Source organism: Argopecten irradians, chromosome 12 (assembly GCF_041381155.1).
Source record: "Argopecten irradians isolate NY chromosome 12, Ai_NY, whole genome shotgun sequence".
Lineage (NCBI taxonomy): Eukaryota > Metazoa > Mollusca > Bivalvia > Pectinida > Pectinidae > Argopecten > Argopecten irradians.
The window spans coordinates 20,317,786-20,339,323 of NC_091145.1; the positions used below are offsets into that span (position 1 = coordinate 20,317,786).

Sequence of the window (21,538 nt, forward strand, 5' to 3'; positions counted from 1 at the left end):
GTTTACAGAGTGTGGCTTTTAAACATTTTATGTTAAAGCATTTTCGGGTATATGATCATAATATAATAGTCCATGTTCATTAGCATAACATACAAATAACATAAAGTAGAAAGGAATATATATAACAATACCAGTACACTACCAGATGAATATCATATAAGATTTCAAACATTTTGTATGAATTTTGCTTTCGTCTTTTGTAGGGCATTTCATGTACAATTACTGCCTTCATTGTTTGAATGTTGACTAAACTTGAGATGTTATCGTCTAATTTATCTTATTTTTCTTGTTGTCTGCCTTGATGCTACCACAGATTTGACCTCCAATCTGAATGTTTTCATATGAGGAAGACTCTGAATTATATCCGCTGGTATACGGTAGATGAACCAAAGTCTGTCAAAGGGAAGTTACTGCCCCTGCTTAGTATTCTACATATAGGGAATGGAACGATCGGTTTGGCCTTTCTCAGTATACTTCAGTGAAGTAGCGCCTTTAAACTGTCCACAATCACTCGATATTGGAGGAGGACATAACGAACATATACCACAGTCTCCCAAAACACACAACCATTCACCAGATGTATAAGGAATTTTGAATTGACCAATCTTGAATAACTCCAAGATGGAAATTTGATAAAAGAAAATCTGTATGAAAGCATATTTTTGTCCGCCTTAAAGTCTTCCTATATTAAGTTTGCATATTTCAGATGAAAAACAATACAAGGTATGTACAGCTTCGCATTTTGGAATGATGTCCTCTACCATTGACGAGTCAATTTGAAACGAAATTGGTTGCTTCAAAAGTGAATATTTGTACATTTTTCATCATACAGAGATATCTTCCACTGTACAGGATATTTATTGCTACTCCATCTGTTTATGAATACCATAAAAATAATCAACTGGTAGAGAGAACACTGCATATCAATATAACTGATGTGGAGTGTATCTGTTTCAATGAAAGATATTTCTGTATGATAAAAACTGTACAAATATTCACTTACCAAACATAGGTTATAATGGTCGTTATAAGATATGGAAAAACTTATCAGACTTCTTTGAAAATGTAGGCAGAAGAGAGATAACTCTTCAAGTCTATTCAATATTGTAAATGGATCCATCCGTTAAATGGAAATAAAACAAATTCACAAATAAAAAACGAGGAACAATTGTATGATGTAATTTTATTTATTTGTTTATTGCTTCATTTCGGTATAATTATAATGAATGCATGTGGATAAAAACTTCGTAATGACAAATAACTATTTTAATATGAAACATATTTCAGACAGTGTATGTGGATAAATATAAAAAGAAAGAATTAATAAAGATTTCTGTAAATCTTCATTAGTCAACTTCATAACATCTTTTATTTTTATATTTTGATTTTATACCTTAATTTGAAATAACTACAACAATTCACTCAGCTAGTAACAGGTATGGTAACAGAATTCTGGATAAATAAAAGCTATAATACATTAGGTCAAGCAAACTAAAAACGTACTACAATTGTTATTGTGTGCAATGCTAAGTTGGTGGACTGTAAGAGGTTGATGGTCGTCCTCTCACTGTGTCGGTGAATACAGTGGAATCGCTCACTCGTTTTACTCTGAAAATGAAAACAGAACCAAATGTAGGTGGTATTATCTCAAGACAATTGGATTATTATAAATCAAATTCATAATTATATCATAGGTTGATTTATTCACTTTTTCAGTTTCGATATCGGTCTTTCCTATCCCTATCATAGTTACATTGGACAGTGAACATCACTGACGTATAACAATAAGCTTAATGACCGTTATTTCAATTAAGGTGAGAAAATTACTCTTTCTCAAAACGATTTGATACATGTAGCTTTACTATTAAATAAAATAATCTATTGACGTTAATAGCAATGCGCTGCTCACAGGAAAAGAAAGACTGGAGGACTCTATAGTACAAGACTCCAATTACCTTAAACAGATTTATTTTATAAGACATGTATTTATTAATGACCTATGTAGTATGGATTTGTTTTCACGATTTTCGATATTTTTGTTTACGTTTATAACAAAATAACAAAGATACTGATTGAACCTCTGTAAGCCGAACTTACATAACTCAATCACTCTCTTGAGTCTGTAGACTGTCGTGTTAATCAAAAGTGTATCTACATTTTCAAGCACACATAACACACATACTTGGATTATTTCAAGTTTTGTGATTGTGATTGTGAATATATTTAATTACTAATGTGATACTGACTTGCGGACTTTGATCCTCCATATGATGAGCCCTATCACGACGCCTGCCGCTGTTACACCTGCCACTAGACCAATGACCCAGAGGTAATTACTCTCCTCCTCGTGTACCACAGGGTTACATACTGTCAAACGAAATATAATACAGGGTTACATACTGTCAAACGAAATATACCACAGTGTTACATACTGTCAAATAACGAAATATACCACAGTGTTACATACTGTCAAATAACGAAATATACCACAGTGTTACATACTGTCAAATAACGAAATGTACCACAGTGTTACATACTGTCAAATAACGAAATGTACCACAGTGTTACATACTGTCAAATAACGAAATATACCACAGTGTTACATACTGTCATAACGAAATATACCACAGTGTTACATACTGTCAAATAACGAAATGTACCACAGTGTTACATACTGTCATACGAAATATACCACAGTGTTACATACTGTCAAATAACGAAATGTACCACAGGGTTACATATTGTCAAATAACGAAATGTACCACAGGGTTACATTCTGTCAAATAACGAAATGTACCACAGGGTTACATACTGTCAAACGAAATATACCACAGTGTTACATACTGTCAAATAACGAAATATACCACAGTGTTACATACTGTCATACGAAATGTACCACAGGGTTACATACTGTCAAATAACGAAATATATCACAGGGTTACATGCTGTCAAATAACGAAATATATCACAGGGTTACATACTGTCAAATAACGAAATGTACCACAGGGTTACATATTGTCAAATAACGAAATGTACCACAGGGTTACATACTGTCAAATAACGAAATATGTACAATGTAGTTAGCAAAACATCACGAAAACATACATACTGTCAAATAAAGAAATATATCACAGGGTTACATAATTCCAAAACGAGAAAAACACATATTTTAATTATCGATGATTACATCATTTGATATGCCTCAGAAAGATAATTATTCTTTTAAAATATTAGCTCTTAAATGTTTTAACTGAATAAACCTCTTTATGCAATGTCGTGCATATATTTCACATTCAAAATATAATCAACAAGAAGAACCAAAGGAATCTTTTAAAGTGATATGAAAATTTACCTGCCATCGCTGTCCTTTTTAGACCACTTATAAGCCGACACCGCTGGATTACAGGTCTGACATACATCCGCAGGGTTAATGTCATTCTCATCTACACATTGGTTGTTTATGAAACAATAGCCTTCCTATGAACAAGTTTAGAAATAAAGAAAACGATTATCGTTATCAGTTTGTTTAAAATGAAGACTTAATCCAAACAAACGTTATACTGACATTTTATGAAATTTAAACTCCGCCAATATGTTCTCAAGGTATTGTCTGGAAACCAAACCCCCACTCAAATAAATAAATAAATAAATAAATAAAATAAACATTAAAAAATAAATGAATAATTTAAAAGATATCTATTCTTAGCATCAGTGACTTTTGAACTTGACCTTTTGAGCGCAAATTCAGGCAGATGATTAATATAATCATTTTAAAATTTGGACTTATTGTAAACAACAGATGAATCTGATGATAAAGCCGGGACTTACCTGATTTAGATGATGTAATAGTCAATGACAAAGTTTACAGATAAGTAAGTAAGAACACCTGACACGAAATTTTACTTTAATAACTAGATACAGCTGTATTTGTATAAAAATTTTATTTTGTCCTATTGAATTAGATTTAGTATACAGTGCCCATTATTGATTTTTTTAAAGATCTAGCGAAATCAAACGTGAAAATGCTTTTAACTTGAGTATATATACAATGTCCTTTGTATCTATGGCAAGTGTTTTGATCGGCAATACTTCATTCCAGAATAAAATAATAATTGTCGAGCAATCAATCATAATAGGTTAAAATGACTTTATTATCTTTTACGATATATTTCTGTTTATTAATTATAAACAAGAAAAGATATAGGCACATTTCAAACGTAAATCCAAGCATTAAACTGCTTTAAAATGTTAATTCTGTCATTTTGTGCAGACCATCATTACAAATGAAAAAAAAAGTTATTCACCGCATTAACTACAATAAATCATATTATGTACCTTCAGAACAAACACTTGCTTTGTTCCGTCCGATACCGGTGTCTGGCACTTGGAGTCGAATATAAACAAGGTATGTACGTCACTAAAGTGGATTCCGTCGTTACTGAGGGACACGTGGTATCCTTCTATGAAAGTGGTGTTGTCGGCGTGGTGTCCCGAGGTATCCCTCTTCCGTCTTGTCAAGGTCAATGGACAGAAAAGGTTCATGAAGGTTTGGATATCGGCAGTCACAATAGTTCCAATTTCTCCATGGGTTACTCCTTCGATATCATACTGATTAAAACATATTATTATTCACACTTTTGAATTCGATTAAAAAAATAACAATGGTTAGTTATCTAATACATATTGCAATAAATAGTTTCTTAAAGTCACAATATACGTAACTAGCTTAGTGGATGTAGTTACAATTCAGCTATATCAAGAATATCTATAATGGTTTCATCATTTCAACTTTGGTACAGAAGCCATTAAAAGTCGTTGCTTGTAAACATGCCTTCATTCAAAATTAGTCACCGTAGAAGCAACGATCTTTGCCGAAAGTCGGAAAGTTCATGACCCGTTCTTGAGAGAGTCCAGAAAGACGTCACGTAGTTACGGTAGTCACATGGCGTTCTTGGCAACAATGTTACAATGTCGGCTTACACTTAGCTATGTTCAATATTTAATTTAAATTTTATCAAAGTTTTCCGAATAATTATTGCCTATCTTGACTTCGATTGAGTCCTATCTCTGCATGATTTACAACAGGATTTTCTTTTTCAAAATTCTTCTAAATCGCGAAATAAATCCGATATATACGGATATTGTGACTTCAATAAAGTGGTTTCAACGCCAGATATGTTCATTTTTATAGGAAGCGTGCATTTTAAATCTGAATTAATGTACATATTGTATTCACAAGTGATATTATTTTCCATTTACGAGGTTGGTTGTTTTTTTTTAGATGAATGGAAATAAGATATTCAAAATGTCTTCAACCAATCATCATGTCTGCCTGTGTTGTTAAAACATTGTCTCTCAAAATAAGGAATATTCTCTTACCCAGAATGGAGTCATATTACACTTAAGATGTCCTTCGGCCAAAAAAATCATCACCTTTTGCCATAGCAGCATCACATTCCCAGCCCTGTTTGTCACACATGCCACCATCCTGAAGTTCCTCAAACAATGGAGGTATATACTGAGGTCTATTGAGCAGTCTGGTCCCCCGAATCCATCATCACATTTACAGGTTCCTAGAAGACATAAATTCGTTCTCAATGTACGGACGAACTTCTTGGAATCACTTCAATCTTCATAGTAATCTTAATAACATATTACATAAATACATACGCATATAGGCAATGTTTATAACCTTTATTAGAATTTGAAAAAATGACAATGTCTGTTAATAAGACGTAACATCATAAAAATCAATCATTAGAAAATAGACAATTTTACCTGTTAACAGGAATACAAAATGATGAATGAAAATCATGTATAGTGTATGCATATAATGTCAATTTGATATTTTAACTAAAAGATTTAACAAGGTGTAAAGTATATTTACCATTAACACATATACCCGAATCTGAACAATTCCCAGGACATGCTATTTCTTTGATGGCTGAAGCAATTGAGGGATGTCCGGGTACGCCTTCTGTCTCCAAGGTCGTATTGAGTTCTAATTCTGCCAAACAACTACCTTGTAAAGCCTCTCGCGAGGAATCGGTGAAAACAGTTGAATTAGACAGCTAATGTAATGAATATTAAAAATATTAAGTTTACATTTTTATCAAATTGAACTATTTTTACTTTTCTATATAAAAAAATCATCAAGCATTTGGAGCAATTCTTTAACTCGACAATAGATATTATTTTCCTTAATGATTATAAAACCGCTCAATGAATTTTGAAATACAAATGCACACACGACTACCCATTTGATATGAGATATTTTACTGTCACCTAACTGTAGATCATTCTGCCATATGTGATCATATATTTAAGGAATATATTTTTATTTTGTTGAGGTCATGAGGGTATAATGATAATGGAGCCCGTGTAAATTATGTAACCCCGGCAGCCACGGTTATGAATTTAAGGTTTTCTCCGCCAGATTATATTTCATAATACCAAAGACCAAATATTGCACTTATATCTGGAATACAGGCTTTAGAACCATGGGTTTTATCAATTTTTAATACACTTACAGAAATGTTATTTTAAAATTATTCATTTAATAAGAACTTCGAAGCAATATCATTTCTTTATTCTTGAGTTGCTATCAACTTGTGAAACTCTTACCATGATATCCATAATACACATCTGGACAGAATGATGTGGATTCACGTTTGGTACATTGCCACATAACTGGAATAACTTGGAGTTTCCAAGAGCAGATTCGCAATGACTTCGGGCCTGTGCTTCTGTCATGTGAACCTCATCGGCTGGTTTTGACTACGGTTTAAAAAAAATCTTATTAACTAAATGTTAGCAGAAACAACACAATTAAATTTTAGGATTTGTTCCTTTAGCTACATGGTTTATAAAATAACACGATGGCAGTGCAAAGAATAAGATCATAATAAGCTTTTTTTAAGATGAAGGAGTAACAAACCAGTTTGAAGTCGATTTCATACATTTTGTGAGTAAAGGGATCAACCAACTAAATAAAAAAAGACCTTCGAAATGGCCCCTGTGTATACAAGATTGAGCCCAGGATAGAATTTTAACCCGGCCGCTGATTGGCTGGCTAATTATGAATTTCAAAAGTAAAAATGTTTTCTGACAGGTAATTATTCCTAGATAACCATAATATCAATTTGGAAATTCATATTGAGATTTAGGTTCAAAATATCAATTTTGATAATGAATAGGTAAAAACATTAGAATTTCCGGATATTTTAGTGCAAAATGCGCCTGATTTCAATAAAGCTACCCTGGTTGGAGTTTGAGCAGAAGGACCCAAACTTTTTTTTCTATCTAGTGTTATATGAGAACCTAGACTTTAATTATAGAACACAATACCTAACTAATATTTCTTTGTTTTAATAATACAGTACAAAACTTTAACAAAGTTTAACACTGTGGTCTATGTAAAATCATTTAGTTGGTTGCTCTCTATAGCGAACGCAACCGGAAGTATAAGAGTCAGTCACTGGAGCCGAGTGAGTCCATGGATACAAAGGTAAGTCGCCAAGTTTTAGAATAATATGTGTCACTGTGACTATGCATGCAGTTTATTTAGAATTGGCCAGTAAGTTAATGGTACATATAACGTAGATTCAGGTAATTAGCACGGCTGTAAACGTGTGACATGTGCGTTTAACATCAGATGGGTACGATCACATGGGTGCGCGGTGCATGGTCTCCTCAGTTGTCAGAATTTAGTTCACAGAACTGTATGCATGTTCCAGTTTAGGTGAACCAGGAATTGGGGGGTCAGTCATCTCTGCCATATTGGAGTGCCGAGAGCCATAAAGGTATAAAACATAAGTTACAGCTTATACATTTGAAATTGGTAACATTAAGGGGAGACAATTACATGGTATTACATAATGTCTAGTTTGGGGTGTGGTATTTAGACCTGCCAGGTATCATTGGTGGGAGGGGGGGGGGGGGTGGGGGGGGAGTCATCTCAGGTAAGCTAATTTAACTAATTGTACTGATTAATTGTAATATTAGGGCTAATTAGTTTATTAAAAGTATGCATTTTATGTTATAATGATGAAAAATACCATTTTGTGAATATTTTTTCCTTTAATGAAACATATTAATGGTGTTTCAGGGTCATTCAAGATTTCCGGAAATATGTGTTGGTTGCACAGATTCCAGTCATGGACAAAGACATGCATCTTTCGTGCTCATTACAGGTTTGATCTTTGTTTAATTTGTTTATTTTAAACAGAAAGGCTCTGGAACCATGTTCCTGGTAAATTTGAATGTGAAAAAGGTTTGGTATATCTGGTTTTCTTCCAAAATCTTGACATTTTCTATATTATAGGGGTACCTGATTATGTAATGGATTATCTCCCCTTGGCTGGGGACTTTTCCTATTTTTTCATTATATTCAGAAAGTTTAATGATGTAACCAATAATTAACTTAAACAACATTAATACTATTTCAATATTTAATACATAATTTGCAATTAATCAACACAGTGTGTAAGTTCAACATTTCATGTTTTCAGAATTACTCCGCGGGTGACTGTCCGAAGGTGAAGCCCTGTCCTGGACAAACCACTTGACCGATTAAGTTAATATTACAGATTTGACATACAGCCGAAATACACTTTACATCATAGGTGAGTATTAGAATTTTAATTTCTGCTATAGGGATCAACCAACTAAATAAAAAAAGACCTTCGAAATGGCCCCTGTGTATACAAGATTGAGCCCAGGATAGAATTTTAACCCGGCCGCTGATTGGCTGGCTAATTATGAATTTCAAAAGTAAAAATGTTTTCTGACAGGTAATTATTCCTAGATAACCATAATATCAATTTGGAAATTCATATTGAGATTTAGGTTCAAAATATCAATTTTGATAATGAATAGGTAAAAACATTAGAATTTCCGGATATTTTAGTGCAAAATGCGCCTGATTTCAATAAAGCTACCCTGGTTGGAGTTTGAGCAGAAGGACCCAAACTTTTTTTCTATCTAGTGTTATATGAGAACCTAGACTTTAATTATAGAACACAATACCTAACTAATATTTCTTTGTTTTAATAATACAGTACAAAACTTTAACAAAGTTTAACACTGTGGTCTATGTAAAATCATTTAGTTGGTTGCTCTCTATAAAATATTTTATTTGTAATCCGATTTAGATTCTTATTTTCACACCGTTTCATGGCCTGTCTGACACCATCCGATTGAATGGTTTTAATATTGCCAAAACAGAATACACCTTAGCAATTCGTGCTTACTTACTTTATAGTTCATTACTTCAAACCAAATCACAAATGACATTTTTACATATACTGACCTTCCTTTTGTTCCGATGGTATAAATCTCTTTTACTGCGGGTTAGTTGCGTACTTCGCTTGAATCGAGTATTGTCTGTGTTTATGTGAACTTTACAAGTGTCGACTTTGCTTTCTCCTCTGGTTAGTCTTGGACATGTGGAAACCATACCGGCAGTGCAATTTATCTTTGTCGTCTCTTTGCTATCCGTTGTGGTGCATATGCAGCGCCTAATTGCTTTGATCCATGGCTTAAGTGAAGTCACATTCAGATGAGGATCAAACAAGTTTACAGCGCCTGGGACACGACTGACTCTTAAAAGAAGAAAATCATTAATTTGCAATAAATTTGGATATTGTTAATATTTTGAAGTGGTTGGAAGTTTGTGATTTATAAATCGGATGCAATGTGTTATGAGGAGAAATCTGTTGCCATACCATCCAATTTACAGGTTAATCTCTGCAAGCTATGTTCTGGTATTGTATAAGACAATAGCAGTTTAAAGAAGATGTTTGAAAATCGATGGATTATACCTATTTGTTGGAATTCATATACTTACAACCATGAGTCCGAGAAAGGTTTTGGTTGGAAATCGTAGTCGTAGTCCATATGTTTCAAAGCAGCGCAACGTTTTGCTGTATCGCTGGAACGAAAATAGGTGTTGTCACTCTTTTTGAAGTCATCGGGACAGTCATTATTCAATGTCCCACAAAGTCCTTCGGTCTTCTGTTTGTCTCTTACTGATGGGTAGATTTCCGCTGTTAGACGTGGACCGACAACGTTCACATCAATTCTGGTCCCGATAGGAGTGTAAATCTTAAATAAACTCAAAGCTTGAAACATCAAATGGAAATATCGACACTTCACAGTGAGCTATTGATTATTTAGGACTTCGACCGTTACCATTGATTATTTATTAAGTATACAAACCAGACTGGGATCAATCTATATGCAATTTATATATTGAAAGGTTTTTGGACAACGTTTCTGGACAACGATAAAACATTTCTGGACAACGATAAAATAAAGAAGTGCATCACAAACTATTTTGAAAACCCAAGTTACAGTGACGTTAATTAATCATGGCCTCAAGAAGCATTCGGTTCAATAATATCTGAAATCGCATATTTACCCTGTACCGTGTCGTTCCCTTTCTCCAAACCTCAATACCTGCATCTTTGCAAACCCTGAAGTCTGCATAACCGTGCTTTTTGTCAATTACAAACACATCCCTTCCAGTTTGTACGGCTACACCCCAAACACAGTAAGGTTTTCCTCCATGTATACCCCAGGTAGCGAAGTTACAAGGTCTAAATTTGGTTTGTACCTTCATTAAAAGATGCAGTCATGATGGATAAGAACATTGAAACTATTATAATGAAAATTACAAAGGATGTATATGTTTAATCGATCTATAATTAATTTTGTTCGGAAAACAAAGAAAGAATGCCAAATATTTTAATCAGTAAATCACACTTAATGGTTGTGGATAATATTATGCTTAATAATCAATGCGACATATTGTCTTGTTAAAAACTGTATTGAATTACTACATTCAATATTGCATAAACTGTGCTGAACTTCCGTTTGTGACTTTCGTTGAACGTCTGCTTTATACATAAGCGCTTTGATGTGAGCCATTGACAGAACCTAATGTGAGGACCACAAGGAATTTAGGATGGATTGGTAGTTAATAAAAGTGTATTTTGGAAGGATTTCTTCCGTTAAAAATTAACAAAAACAAAAACATTTCGAATATAAAAGAATCAAGTTACACAATAAAGATGAGCTTCATGTCATGATGACAATATTCCTTGGCAGATAGTTGAGAAATGGGATTAAATCCATGTAAAAAGTGAATATTTTATAAGCAATGGTGAAAACAAATTAATTACGAATCACAGTAAAATTTACATTCACAATCTTACTATTTTTACATAACTAATAATGATTTGACAGAAAGATAACAATCGAAATTTATCTGGTAAGCAGATGATTGGATATTTCTATATTTAAAAGCGTAAGTAATACATTACAAACCTGTATTGGGTAGTCAGCGTGTTTGTACATTATAAAGTCCCCCGAATATTGTATGTCGTATGGTCTTTAAAGGAAAATCAAGACGAAAAAATACTGTAAGCGTTCTGATTTTAGCGCTTGTGACTAAAAATATGACTGCGTTAATTTTATTTCTGTATATAATTTATACAGCCAGTATGTACAAAATTTAGAATGCACGAATTATGCTTAATATTGTTTTTGTGCTAAAATTTGATTGGGAAAAAGTAAGTACGTTTACAGTACCAATCACAACATCGATTGAAATGTTGTTTTAAAAGATCCACATATGTTTTCAATCAAAGGATGTCACCGGGACAAGCACATCTTACGGGTATAGACTGGTTTCCAGATTATTAAGATTTAAGAAGGACACTAACCTAAGTTCATTAAATATTTTTTATAGTTGTAATAAGCCTACATTAAAGTCGCGTAAATCCGACTTTGGAATCATGTGCTAGAACAAATGAATAGACAAATTAGCAAATTTTCGTCTGAGGATTAAATAAACCATTAACAAAGGTTGTTGATTACGTTACCTTTGATCAAATGTCATCATATGCGGATCATTGTGGGCCGAACATACACCAGGGGGTAAGTCATCAGGTCTATTTCGTACATGAATCTCAATAGATAAAGAAAAAGTTATTTACGCTATCTTAACAAAAATGTTTGCTCTATAATTTCGAAACGAAATTAATATTTTGATGACTTCCGTAAGGCTCTTAATGGTGCCAACTGGTCAAAAAACATCAGAGGCTATAAATGTAGCAGTTGCTTCTCTACTTTAGCCCTTAACTATATCTTCGTAATCAGCAAAGATTCTTAATTGCAAGGTATATATGGTATACATATGTAATTTTGATATAATATATTTATATGATATATATCATTTTAACAGCCAGAGTAATTAAAAACGTGTCAGGTTAGAAACGTGGAGGAGGAAATCTTGAGCAACTTGTCAAAATGAATACATTTATGTAAATTAGTTGCCTTTCTAAATTATGGTTACAAATGCAGCGAAAATATTCATCGTGAATTCTAGCTATGTTTTACCTTGATCACAGGAAGCTTATAGTATGACCACAGTTGATGAAAAGGATAAAGGTCTGTTTGTAAATTGACATCGAAGATTCTGTCCATCCTTTCACGTCTGTCGTCCTCTTCATTTGCTACTTCTATTTCTAAAACAGCACTTGTATTTTGTGTTGAAATCGTGGTACCACAAAAGGTATTTTCTAATGTTGTAATACCATAGCATCCATCATGGTTTATTTCCATCAAATTTATATTAAGTTCACATTTTTGTCCACGATAACATCCGATTGGAGCTGTAGGTTGAAGGCGTATAACACCGGTTTGTCCTCTAAAAATGGTGATGAACGGAGTCAAAACCTTAAACATAATCAGATGAACTATTGAAGTATGAAGTATTGTTTTCTTGTAAAATAACAAAACAGTTCAAATGTGAACAAGGTATACTCCTGAAACAAAATTACCTTTATCCCTATGAAAACCTCTTCACTTCTCACAGATAAGCCTGGAGGACCTCTTGCCGTTGTTCTTGCTCTCACTGAACAAGACACCTTTAAACAAAAATACAGGTCATACCCATTTTTGAACTATTTAACAAGTAATATGATATAACGTTAAAGAAAACAAACTCTTCATATTTCTCTTTGTAATATTAATGAAATATGTATATATATGTATATTTTGTATGAGAACGTCTACATATAAAATGTTGTTAAATTTTGTTTTAATGTAGCTGTTACGAATCATTACAACAGCAATGTTTTAGAACATTTCTTTACATTACATACGTAAACTTATTATTACGGATTTTAATATTCACTTCTACAATGAAAGGGAGTTAAATTTGACAATCGAAGTAGGGAAAAGAGTTTAGAATAATCATTTTAACACAAATTTTGTTTATTAGATCTTTAAAAAGTAGAATAAAATGACAAATCAACACCATGTACACACGTTCTTTCCAAGGGTAAGTAAGTTGCTTTCATCCAAGATGATGTGACTGACGCTAATGTAATGCACAGGCCTCATCGAAGTCAGAAAAACGTCGTTCACATACCATGTGACCTGATAAAATAATTCCGGTTTTTCGATGCGTTTGTCAAACTTGCAGTATCCTGTATAGCGTTTCGCTTCGGTTCCGTTTTTAGGTGTAAGGCCTAGTATGACAGTAGCTATTAGAGGTGTATACGACGGTCTAACACCTTCAATTTAAATGTAAAAACAAAATACAGTATACATTGTACCATCTTTGATTGTTGTCAAATATCAAATACAATTAATATGCAAACTTATTCCATTTCCTCAAATATTAATAATTTTCTTTTTCATGCGAGTGAAACTTTATCATGGTAAATCTATTTAAGTCAGAATTAGCTAAGGGTTGCTCTTTAAAAGTGCGTATAGTCAGCCATCGTTGACATTGTTTATAGACATACATCTCCTATACTGAGTAAGAATAGGATTAGAAGTGTAACAGGGCGAGAGTAGTGTGCAGTCGCCGGGCTCGAATCCGCGACCCCAGACTTACTGGTCCGCCGCTCTACCGACTGAGCTAAAGGGAAACTCCCAAGCGCGAAGCTAGAAAGCGATCATGGTCCGGTTGTTCAAATGATGATTAGCTTAATCACATGATAAGTGATTATATCATCAAAATCAGCGAGCAGGTTAAGAATGAAGTTCTTGAGAATCACTTATTTGTTTGTGAAATTTGTATTACCAGAAATTATTTAATCTTGATTAGAAAATCGTTAAACTGGCATTAGCCTAATCACCTTTTACACAACTGGGCCCGTATTAATATGTACCCTATTTACTAAAAACTAAAATCTGCTACACTACTCAACCTTTCAAACGTGTTCGTCCCGAACACAAACCAACCCTGGTTATCTCTCCATCTTCTCAATCTCGTATAGCTTTCACTTAGAGTTGTCTACCGCACCAAATGTAACAGGGCGAGAGGCATGTGTCGCCAGTCTGGCCCGAACACGCGACCCCGTATTTACTGGTCCGCCACTCTACCGACTGAGCTAAAGAGTAATTCACCCTAGTGCAAAGCTAGAAGGCGACCGAATCACCATGTACAACTAAAACCTGCTACAGAAGGTTTATAAACTGCATCGGGATTTGAGCCTATACTCGCAAACACGCAACACAAAATCGAGCTGCATTTGGCATTATCTGCTCTTTGTTTTAATAAAAGCAGACCATGACATAACATGCACAATTTTTAGCTTGAACATTTGTCTTGCAGCCCATGCAGAATGTAATTTTGCTGCAAATTTGGTACTGACGCTGTCTGATGTACCCTCTTTGTAATGTTCAAAATCAATTCGAAATTCGAGCATAGTTCGGTAATACAGTTTTTCGGAAGAGCCTATTTGAGAGCACAATAGTTCAGCAAAAACCTATTTCCAAATATATGTAGTCGCTATGAAAGCAGTTTGGATGACTGATGAAAATAAAATCACCTGATGTCACAGATTAAAAAAATATCCAATTTAGAAAGAGTTAACTCCTATCACACATCTGATATTAGATTTCTTGACTATTTATTCGCTTAGAAATGATAAATATGTATAGAAACCATATAGCTTAAACTGTCTAATGAAGTACAAAATACAGAAAAAATATATTCTCGCTTGTCACAATTACTATACAAACTAACCAAGTCAAAGTGAAGTCTATGTGGGTATAATTCATATCCAAAACAAGACCATTATGACACCATCAATGTTACCCAAGTAACATCAGCTGATAATCGTCAAAATTGGCAGGTCTAACCAACCACAGTTTTATGCATTGAGCACCGAAATGAGTAAATAATGTAAATATAAGCATTAAACTATCTTCTTTATATAGAAACTATAGTCTATATAGATGCCAGTTTGGCAACAATCAATTCATAATGCTCTAGCGCGCATTACGAAAAACAATATATTGGCGTATTTATAGTTGCTTATAATTCTAACATTCTACCTCAGTGAAGGCTTTGTTAAAAATCAAGCTCATAAAACAAGTCTAAATGATTTAAAATCCTGCTTTAAACATGGGAAAACAGCATATGCTTAGTGGACAGATGATACCATTCATTGAACGAATTTATGCACGTGACCTAGCCAATGTGACCCTAGGATGTAATCATCTTCAGCAGATCATGTCAAGATCCTTATGCAGTACTAAACATCAATTTCAAGCTAGCAAATCTTTGAAAAATCCTAGTTTTCAGCAAAAATATTAAAGTTTTTATGGCTAAAACAGAATAAATGCTAACTAGGTCACTGTGACCTATTTTTCATCAGTTTTCTGAACTGAACTTAGCAAACCTAATATTTACAGCCAAACCTGCAAAAAATGTTATTTCTATTCTAATATTTAAATAATTAGGACTTAAAGATGCTCCATCGCCGACAGAGCATAAATGATATTCATCATTTGAACAATAATTGGTTGCTTAATTAACACAAAAAACTAACATAAACTAATTTATTTCGCCTTTGGTGCATGCGCAATCATTACTTCATTCCATATAAGATATTGTGCCACGGAGTTTTTTCGGGATGCAATTAATTATTTTTCATATTTTTAACAAGAAGAAAATAAGAAGCTCAAACTTTTCAATGGTGGTAATGGTGTAAAGTAAGTAACTTTTGTAACTGAAGAAAAATACTAAATCGTCTGCTCCTGTTTTTGATAGTGAAAAAATACCATTTGTCAGCGGTGAAGCATCTTTATGCAATACAAATATGAATTTTCACCCTTTGACCTTTGACCTCTGAAATGACCATGAGCGCAGAAAAAATCGGATAATCGTTAAACGGTCCAAAGTGATAGCCCTCCTTTATACTGCACTAACTTGGCGAAAAAATTGATTGGTTATTTTTTGGTTATTTTTTTCTTCAAAAAATTAGTGAAAACCACAAGTTGTGATGAATTTGACTACAAAAGTCATTCAATAGCACAGAAAAAATATTTATGATGCTCTATAGATATTATTAACAACATATACTTTATGCACAGTAAAAAATCTTGTCTTTGATAAACTATAGATGTTGTTCTCTTTTTCTGGAAGTGCTTTAGAATTCTGTATTGCAGTCTTCTACAGCTGAATCATCCTCGATACTCCAGAGCTTCCGATCACTTACGATTTCTACACCCCTGGACTATCTCATAGTGAAATTGAAGGCAGCTCAGCGGAAAACATTTGACCAATCACAGGCTAGCAAATATTTCATTTGAAAACTACAGAGAGAGCGACGCCTAACATCAAAGCCACAGAGTCAACCACGGTGTACCGTTATACGGCTCTTTTGATGTTCATCAAATGACTAAGTTACCTGTTCTGTTCTGTTGCCTCCAGTTTTACTATGAGATATTCCAGGGGTGTAGAGATCGTAAGTGATCGGAACCCCTGGAATATCGAGAATGCAGCCGAATGTGTTACTGAGAAGTTGTCGTTGTAGTGTCAAGAGAATAGATGGACAGTCACCTGACACTAGTAGAGATTAGTCATTAACAAAGAAGATCAAACTCAGAGGTATAACACATTAAAACAGCAATATGGATATCGATATTCTCGATCCCTACGGAAACAGAGAAGCCCCCTCTCAAACAACAAGAAGGTCAATATCGACTTTCCATATACATATATACGTGGCACATCCAAACAATTTTGGTATACTACATCAATGTGAACAGTGCTACAGTGATGACGCGGGGGAAAACTGGTAGATCATTGGATATCAGATCAATAGAACACTTAACCAAATCCATGTCAATTTATGAATACTTAGCAACAAGGGTCATAACATCAATCCTGGCAACACAAAAGTACACAAGACACCCACCATCAAATGCATTAATTCATATATATTACAAAATGACATATTTACCTGACTCTCCAACTCCTAGAAAAAAATAAACATAATATTACAAAAGCCAATAAGGAATTATTACCAATATCAATATGCATTCAACAAATTCAGGAAGCCGAATTCAATAAGGTAGTGTATATAAGCCTTACCGAAACAATATGCTTGTCCAGATCCAACGGTTTGGCCAAGAAAATAAACACGATATCGACCGCAATTCTTAACTTTAACTGAGTATTTCTTTGTGCAACTTGGCCCAGTGACAAGACACGCTGATCGTGAAACTGCGCTTGCAGAGACAGGTGGTATAGTTCCTTTATAATCAATAAAATGCAAATGAGATTAGAACCAATAAATATAACGAAGTGGTACTGGATTAAATTAACATATCATTATCATTTCTTCGTCATATATATCAACAGCAAAAACTGCAATTTAAATCAATATCATGAGTATCCCAGACGGTGAAATCAAGACTGGTGACTTTATCATGAAAACGTCTTTATTGTTTATTATTAAAGGATTTAGGGCTATCGAAAGAAATACATTATTTTGATACCACTTTCTTTTATTGGATACTTGAAAAACCGTTAAGTTATCAGCAGGCATGCAAACACATGAGGCTACTTTCCTTTATATTGGTAACGCGGGACACTAATGTAATACATGAGTTATCTTCTCCTGAACACACTTCCGGTAATGCTTGAAGAAGGGAGGCAGCACATGAACTGATTGAATCCAAGTGGTAAATCCACGGCATCTACATCTGTTTTTGCTGAAATTGCCATTTACACTTGTGCTGCCGTTAAAAACAGTTGTTATTTCAAACATTAGTCTCAATGTCTTGCTCGTAAGTGTGTTGATGTTGGCTTTTGATATGATTGAATACCACAGCCTTCTCGTCACACGTAATGTTACATCATATATTATTTAACATACCTGCTGTTGCCCAAATCTGTCTTCATTAAGATTAGAAATAGATTACATCAAATTATTTTATTTAGCACGAATTATATTTATAGTTATTCGGCAGTTATTACGATCGATGAAGTATTATCGATTAAACGATTAATCTTGCCTTATTCCTATAGTAAATCTCGCATTCTAAGTGCCACCTAGTATTGCTGGATTTATCGTTACTTAGGCCTGGTCGTAATATTGAATGTCATTTGTAATCATTTTATTGGATGGTCTTTAGCTCTTTATGACTTTCTGTAGTGTCGGCTCAGAGAAATAAACAACGCAGAACAACTCCACAATCGGTCGTCTTTTTAACATGAAACGAGACATTCGAGACCTGCCATGAGGGGCTGTTAATTTTAATTTTAATTTTTAAAATTAATTCTGTTTATTATAAAAATACTGATGAATCCGTGTTTGTTGTGACGATAATTGAAAACGCAAACATTTGTTGCTGGTTTATTTACATTAGATAAATTGATATGCACTACTGGCATTTCCTGTGATCTTGTCGGCTTGTATGTCCTGGTGAGGACATGAATACACACTCACACATTTTAAAATTCATTTACAATTTTTTTCAATGCTTCTAATTAAGGAATAGTTATATTAATATGTGTTCATCAATTTTTATTTTCATTATGAGGATAATAATTATAATTTCAAATTCATGCATTAAAATTCATTCATATAATACAAATTGATTAAGTGTAGACTTTAACTATCTACAATAATAATATTTGATTCCTTCTTTTTCTATGAGCAAAATGCCCAAAGCAACGAAGAAATATTCTTCATCTTCGGGTACATAACCCTTATAACACTCATATTATTATATTATAAACCCATTTTCTCCAATGTTATAATTAATATATATGCATATGCTTTAATATACTCCCTCAGCATGGCTCTTTCTCTGGACATTCCTGACTAGGACCAGTACTTAGTGGTAACACTATGGACTTTATAGTACTGCCCGGTCACTAGGAATGGCTTGTGTGGGAGTGATATTGAGGGATCCAAATTCAAATTAAATTCAAATCAATATCAACTGATTTAAATCAAGGAACTGTATATATTGAACTGATATGACCCCATTATAAATTTCAACTTATAATTATCTGGCTATACAGTATCCACGTTTTAACTATAAACAATAACATAGGTATACATATGTATCTACTTAACATGCTTTTTATACCTGCTCATTATTGGGGTGTGATCATAGTATTACTTACAAGTGTATCCTAATTATATATTTAATTTCAATATTGTCTGTAAAATTGCATATAATTGTAATTATATGATTTTGAGATGTAAATTTATGTATCCACAGCGAGAGGGCTTATATAGTCATAGCCTGCTGCCGAATCCCTATTAAATCAAATATAAAAATATTTTGAAATGAAAAAATCTTCGGCTACACAGCCAAAAAGGAGGAAAACCAAGGACAGTAATGACAGCTCAAGTCACCTTCCAGTTTCGAATTCCTCTCAGCCAAGTGATTCAGCCAGTTCAGGAGCTTCCAGTTCCAAGTTCCTCTCAGCCAGGATTCAGCAAGTTCATGAGCCTTTAAACAATTTCTCGCAATTGAGAACAGGTTAACTAAACCTTTGTCCCAATCTTGCTAATAATACTGACATCGGGTTCATTTGTTAATTGCGGTGTTGCCAATTTCAATAATCTTGAAAATTTACAAACTGATGCTGCCCGTATTATTATATGGCTATACCAATATATACTACAAAATTTATTTAAATAGAAATTTGATGGCTTCCGTTATTTAATATTACGTGTCTATTGTTTCCTATTGTTCTAATGTTACCTGCCGTGTGATAGTGTAAAATACCAAATATCTTTCGACCAATCAGAATGCAGGATTCTCACTTGAGGTATAATAATTGGCGCGGTCACCCTCTAATGCAGGTAGTATTTATATAATATTATGTACTCGGAAGAGGATGTCACTAACTTGGGAAAACTGGTGTCCAATCCCTGTTGAAAATCTTTTTTGCATCATCAATGATAATGAATGGAATAATGTATAAATTGTTATCTGTTTTCCTAAAAATAAATAGCAAACTTTTGTTCCCATCGAACTGTTTATATGGCCACGTGATTTACCGTGTGGCTATCCACAGACTAGAATAGATTTTCAAAGTGGGAGGTTTTGTCGTCATTATTAAATGGAGATTCAGTATTAACTGCCTTGGTGCATGTGTATCAATTGTTTGCGCTTTCTGAACATAGTTATATATCCTTCGTCAAAATCGTCAAAATATAACATCCAAAGTATCATTATTAATTCATTTTCAATAACTGTTACAAAAAGGCAAGTACTGTCAATAACAAACGTGGCTAAGTGGTCGTCTCTATCTATGATTAGAAGATGACAGCAAGTGATTGAATGTCAGATACATTAATCATTTATCAAACACAAGTAAAAAAAAGATATAGTCATAATAATTAAACATACGTTAAAAATTAAAAAAAAATGAAATGACACAAATCAAACATAATTATTACACCGTTCCATTATTCAAAGAACAATATTTGTAATATTCTAATAATCACACATTAACATCAAGTATTATTGATTGCAATAAATAAAATAAATATTGCAAAAATAGATAGAAGATATGGAAATTAAATAAAATCCCTACCATTGAGCCAGATGGGCAACTTTGTTCCACATGACATTAGCTTTGGTGGAGAAGTTGGCATATCTTCCTCCCCTGCTCGATACCAGGCTTGTGTCAAGTACCGATCATTTATTGGGACATCTGCTGGGTTATACATATTGTGCACAAATCTCAAGTCTGCGAACGGCAACGCTGTATAGTTATTGCATGGGTCGGCACCGCCAAGATGAAACCCTAAAATGGTGAAATATCCATAATATTATTTCACTAAAAGTATTTAACAGAAGCAATCATCATTAATGAATTAATCACAAACTTTGAATTAAAAGAGAACATGTTCCGTAAACTAAATTCATAAAACATGATATGCTATCTATGGTTTGATTAAAATTATACCTGTTGCAAAAGCAAAAATCAGGATGAACCTCATCTTGAATTTGTGACGATTGAAATGTGTATCTACAAAGATAAGTTGTCTTTTATACTACATTGCACAACACTATACCCAATGAATTGCGTTTGTATGATGACGTATAGAAATCAATATCGAAGCCACTCCTTTCGTTAAAATACCAATAAAGAGGACACAAGTATTATTGCTCATTTGGGCAACGTATACTTTCGTTTCTTTTAGTTTGAGATGACTCATGTTGATATTGTAGTCATCACAGAAAGTTCATACTACAT

The 21,538-nt window shown here is 33.6% G+C and overlaps 1 protein-coding gene and 1 long non-coding RNA gene across 2 annotated transcripts; one reads left to right on the top strand and one right to left on the bottom strand.

Annotated features, from left to right (window-relative positions):
* Window positions 1-1,270: 1,270 nt before the first annotated feature.
* On the bottom strand, window positions 1,271-21,289 carry LOC138336548 (von Willebrand factor D and EGF domain-containing protein-like). Its single transcript, XM_069286062.1, has 19 exons — window positions 21,248-21,289; window positions 20,873-21,085; window positions 17,402-17,563; window positions 17,271-17,285; window positions 13,336-13,583; window positions 12,846-12,932; window positions 12,403-12,741; window positions 11,886-11,971; window positions 11,329-11,392; window positions 10,421-10,615; window positions 9,848-10,104; window positions 9,311-9,602; window positions 6,625-6,777; window positions 5,888-6,071; window positions 5,380-5,573; window positions 4,336-4,608; window positions 3,353-3,477; window positions 2,247-2,367; window positions 1,271-1,608 (listed from the first exon to the last, which is right to left on the bottom strand). The coding sequence occupies exons 1-18, from the start codon at window positions 21,279-21,281 to the stop codon at window positions 2,361-2,363; spliced, it is 2,928 nt and encodes a 975-aa protein (XP_069142163.1). The 5' UTR covers window positions 21,282-21,289; the 3' UTR covers window positions 1,271-1,608; window positions 2,247-2,360.
* Window positions 6,978-9,128, top strand: LOC138336967 (uncharacterized). The gene is made up of 3 exons (XR_011210510.1): window positions 6,978-7,507; window positions 8,108-8,192; window positions 8,511-9,128. It is a non-coding gene; the product is annotated as an uncharacterized lncRNA (long non-coding RNA).
* Window positions 21,290-21,538: the final 249 nt, after the last annotated feature.

Coding starts and splice junctions, on each gene's coding strand:
- LOC138336548 (XM_069286062.1), bottom strand. CDS start 21,281: ATGAGGTTCATCCTGATTTTTGCTTTTGCAACAG. Junction 11,972..12,402: donor ATAAGCTTCCTGTGATCAAG/GTAAAACATAGC, acceptor TTATCTATTGAG/ATTCATGTACGAAATAGACC. Junction 6,778..9,310: donor ACCATCGGAACAAAAGGAAG/GTCAGTATATGT, acceptor TTTAAACCGTAG/TCAAAACCAGCCGATGAGGT.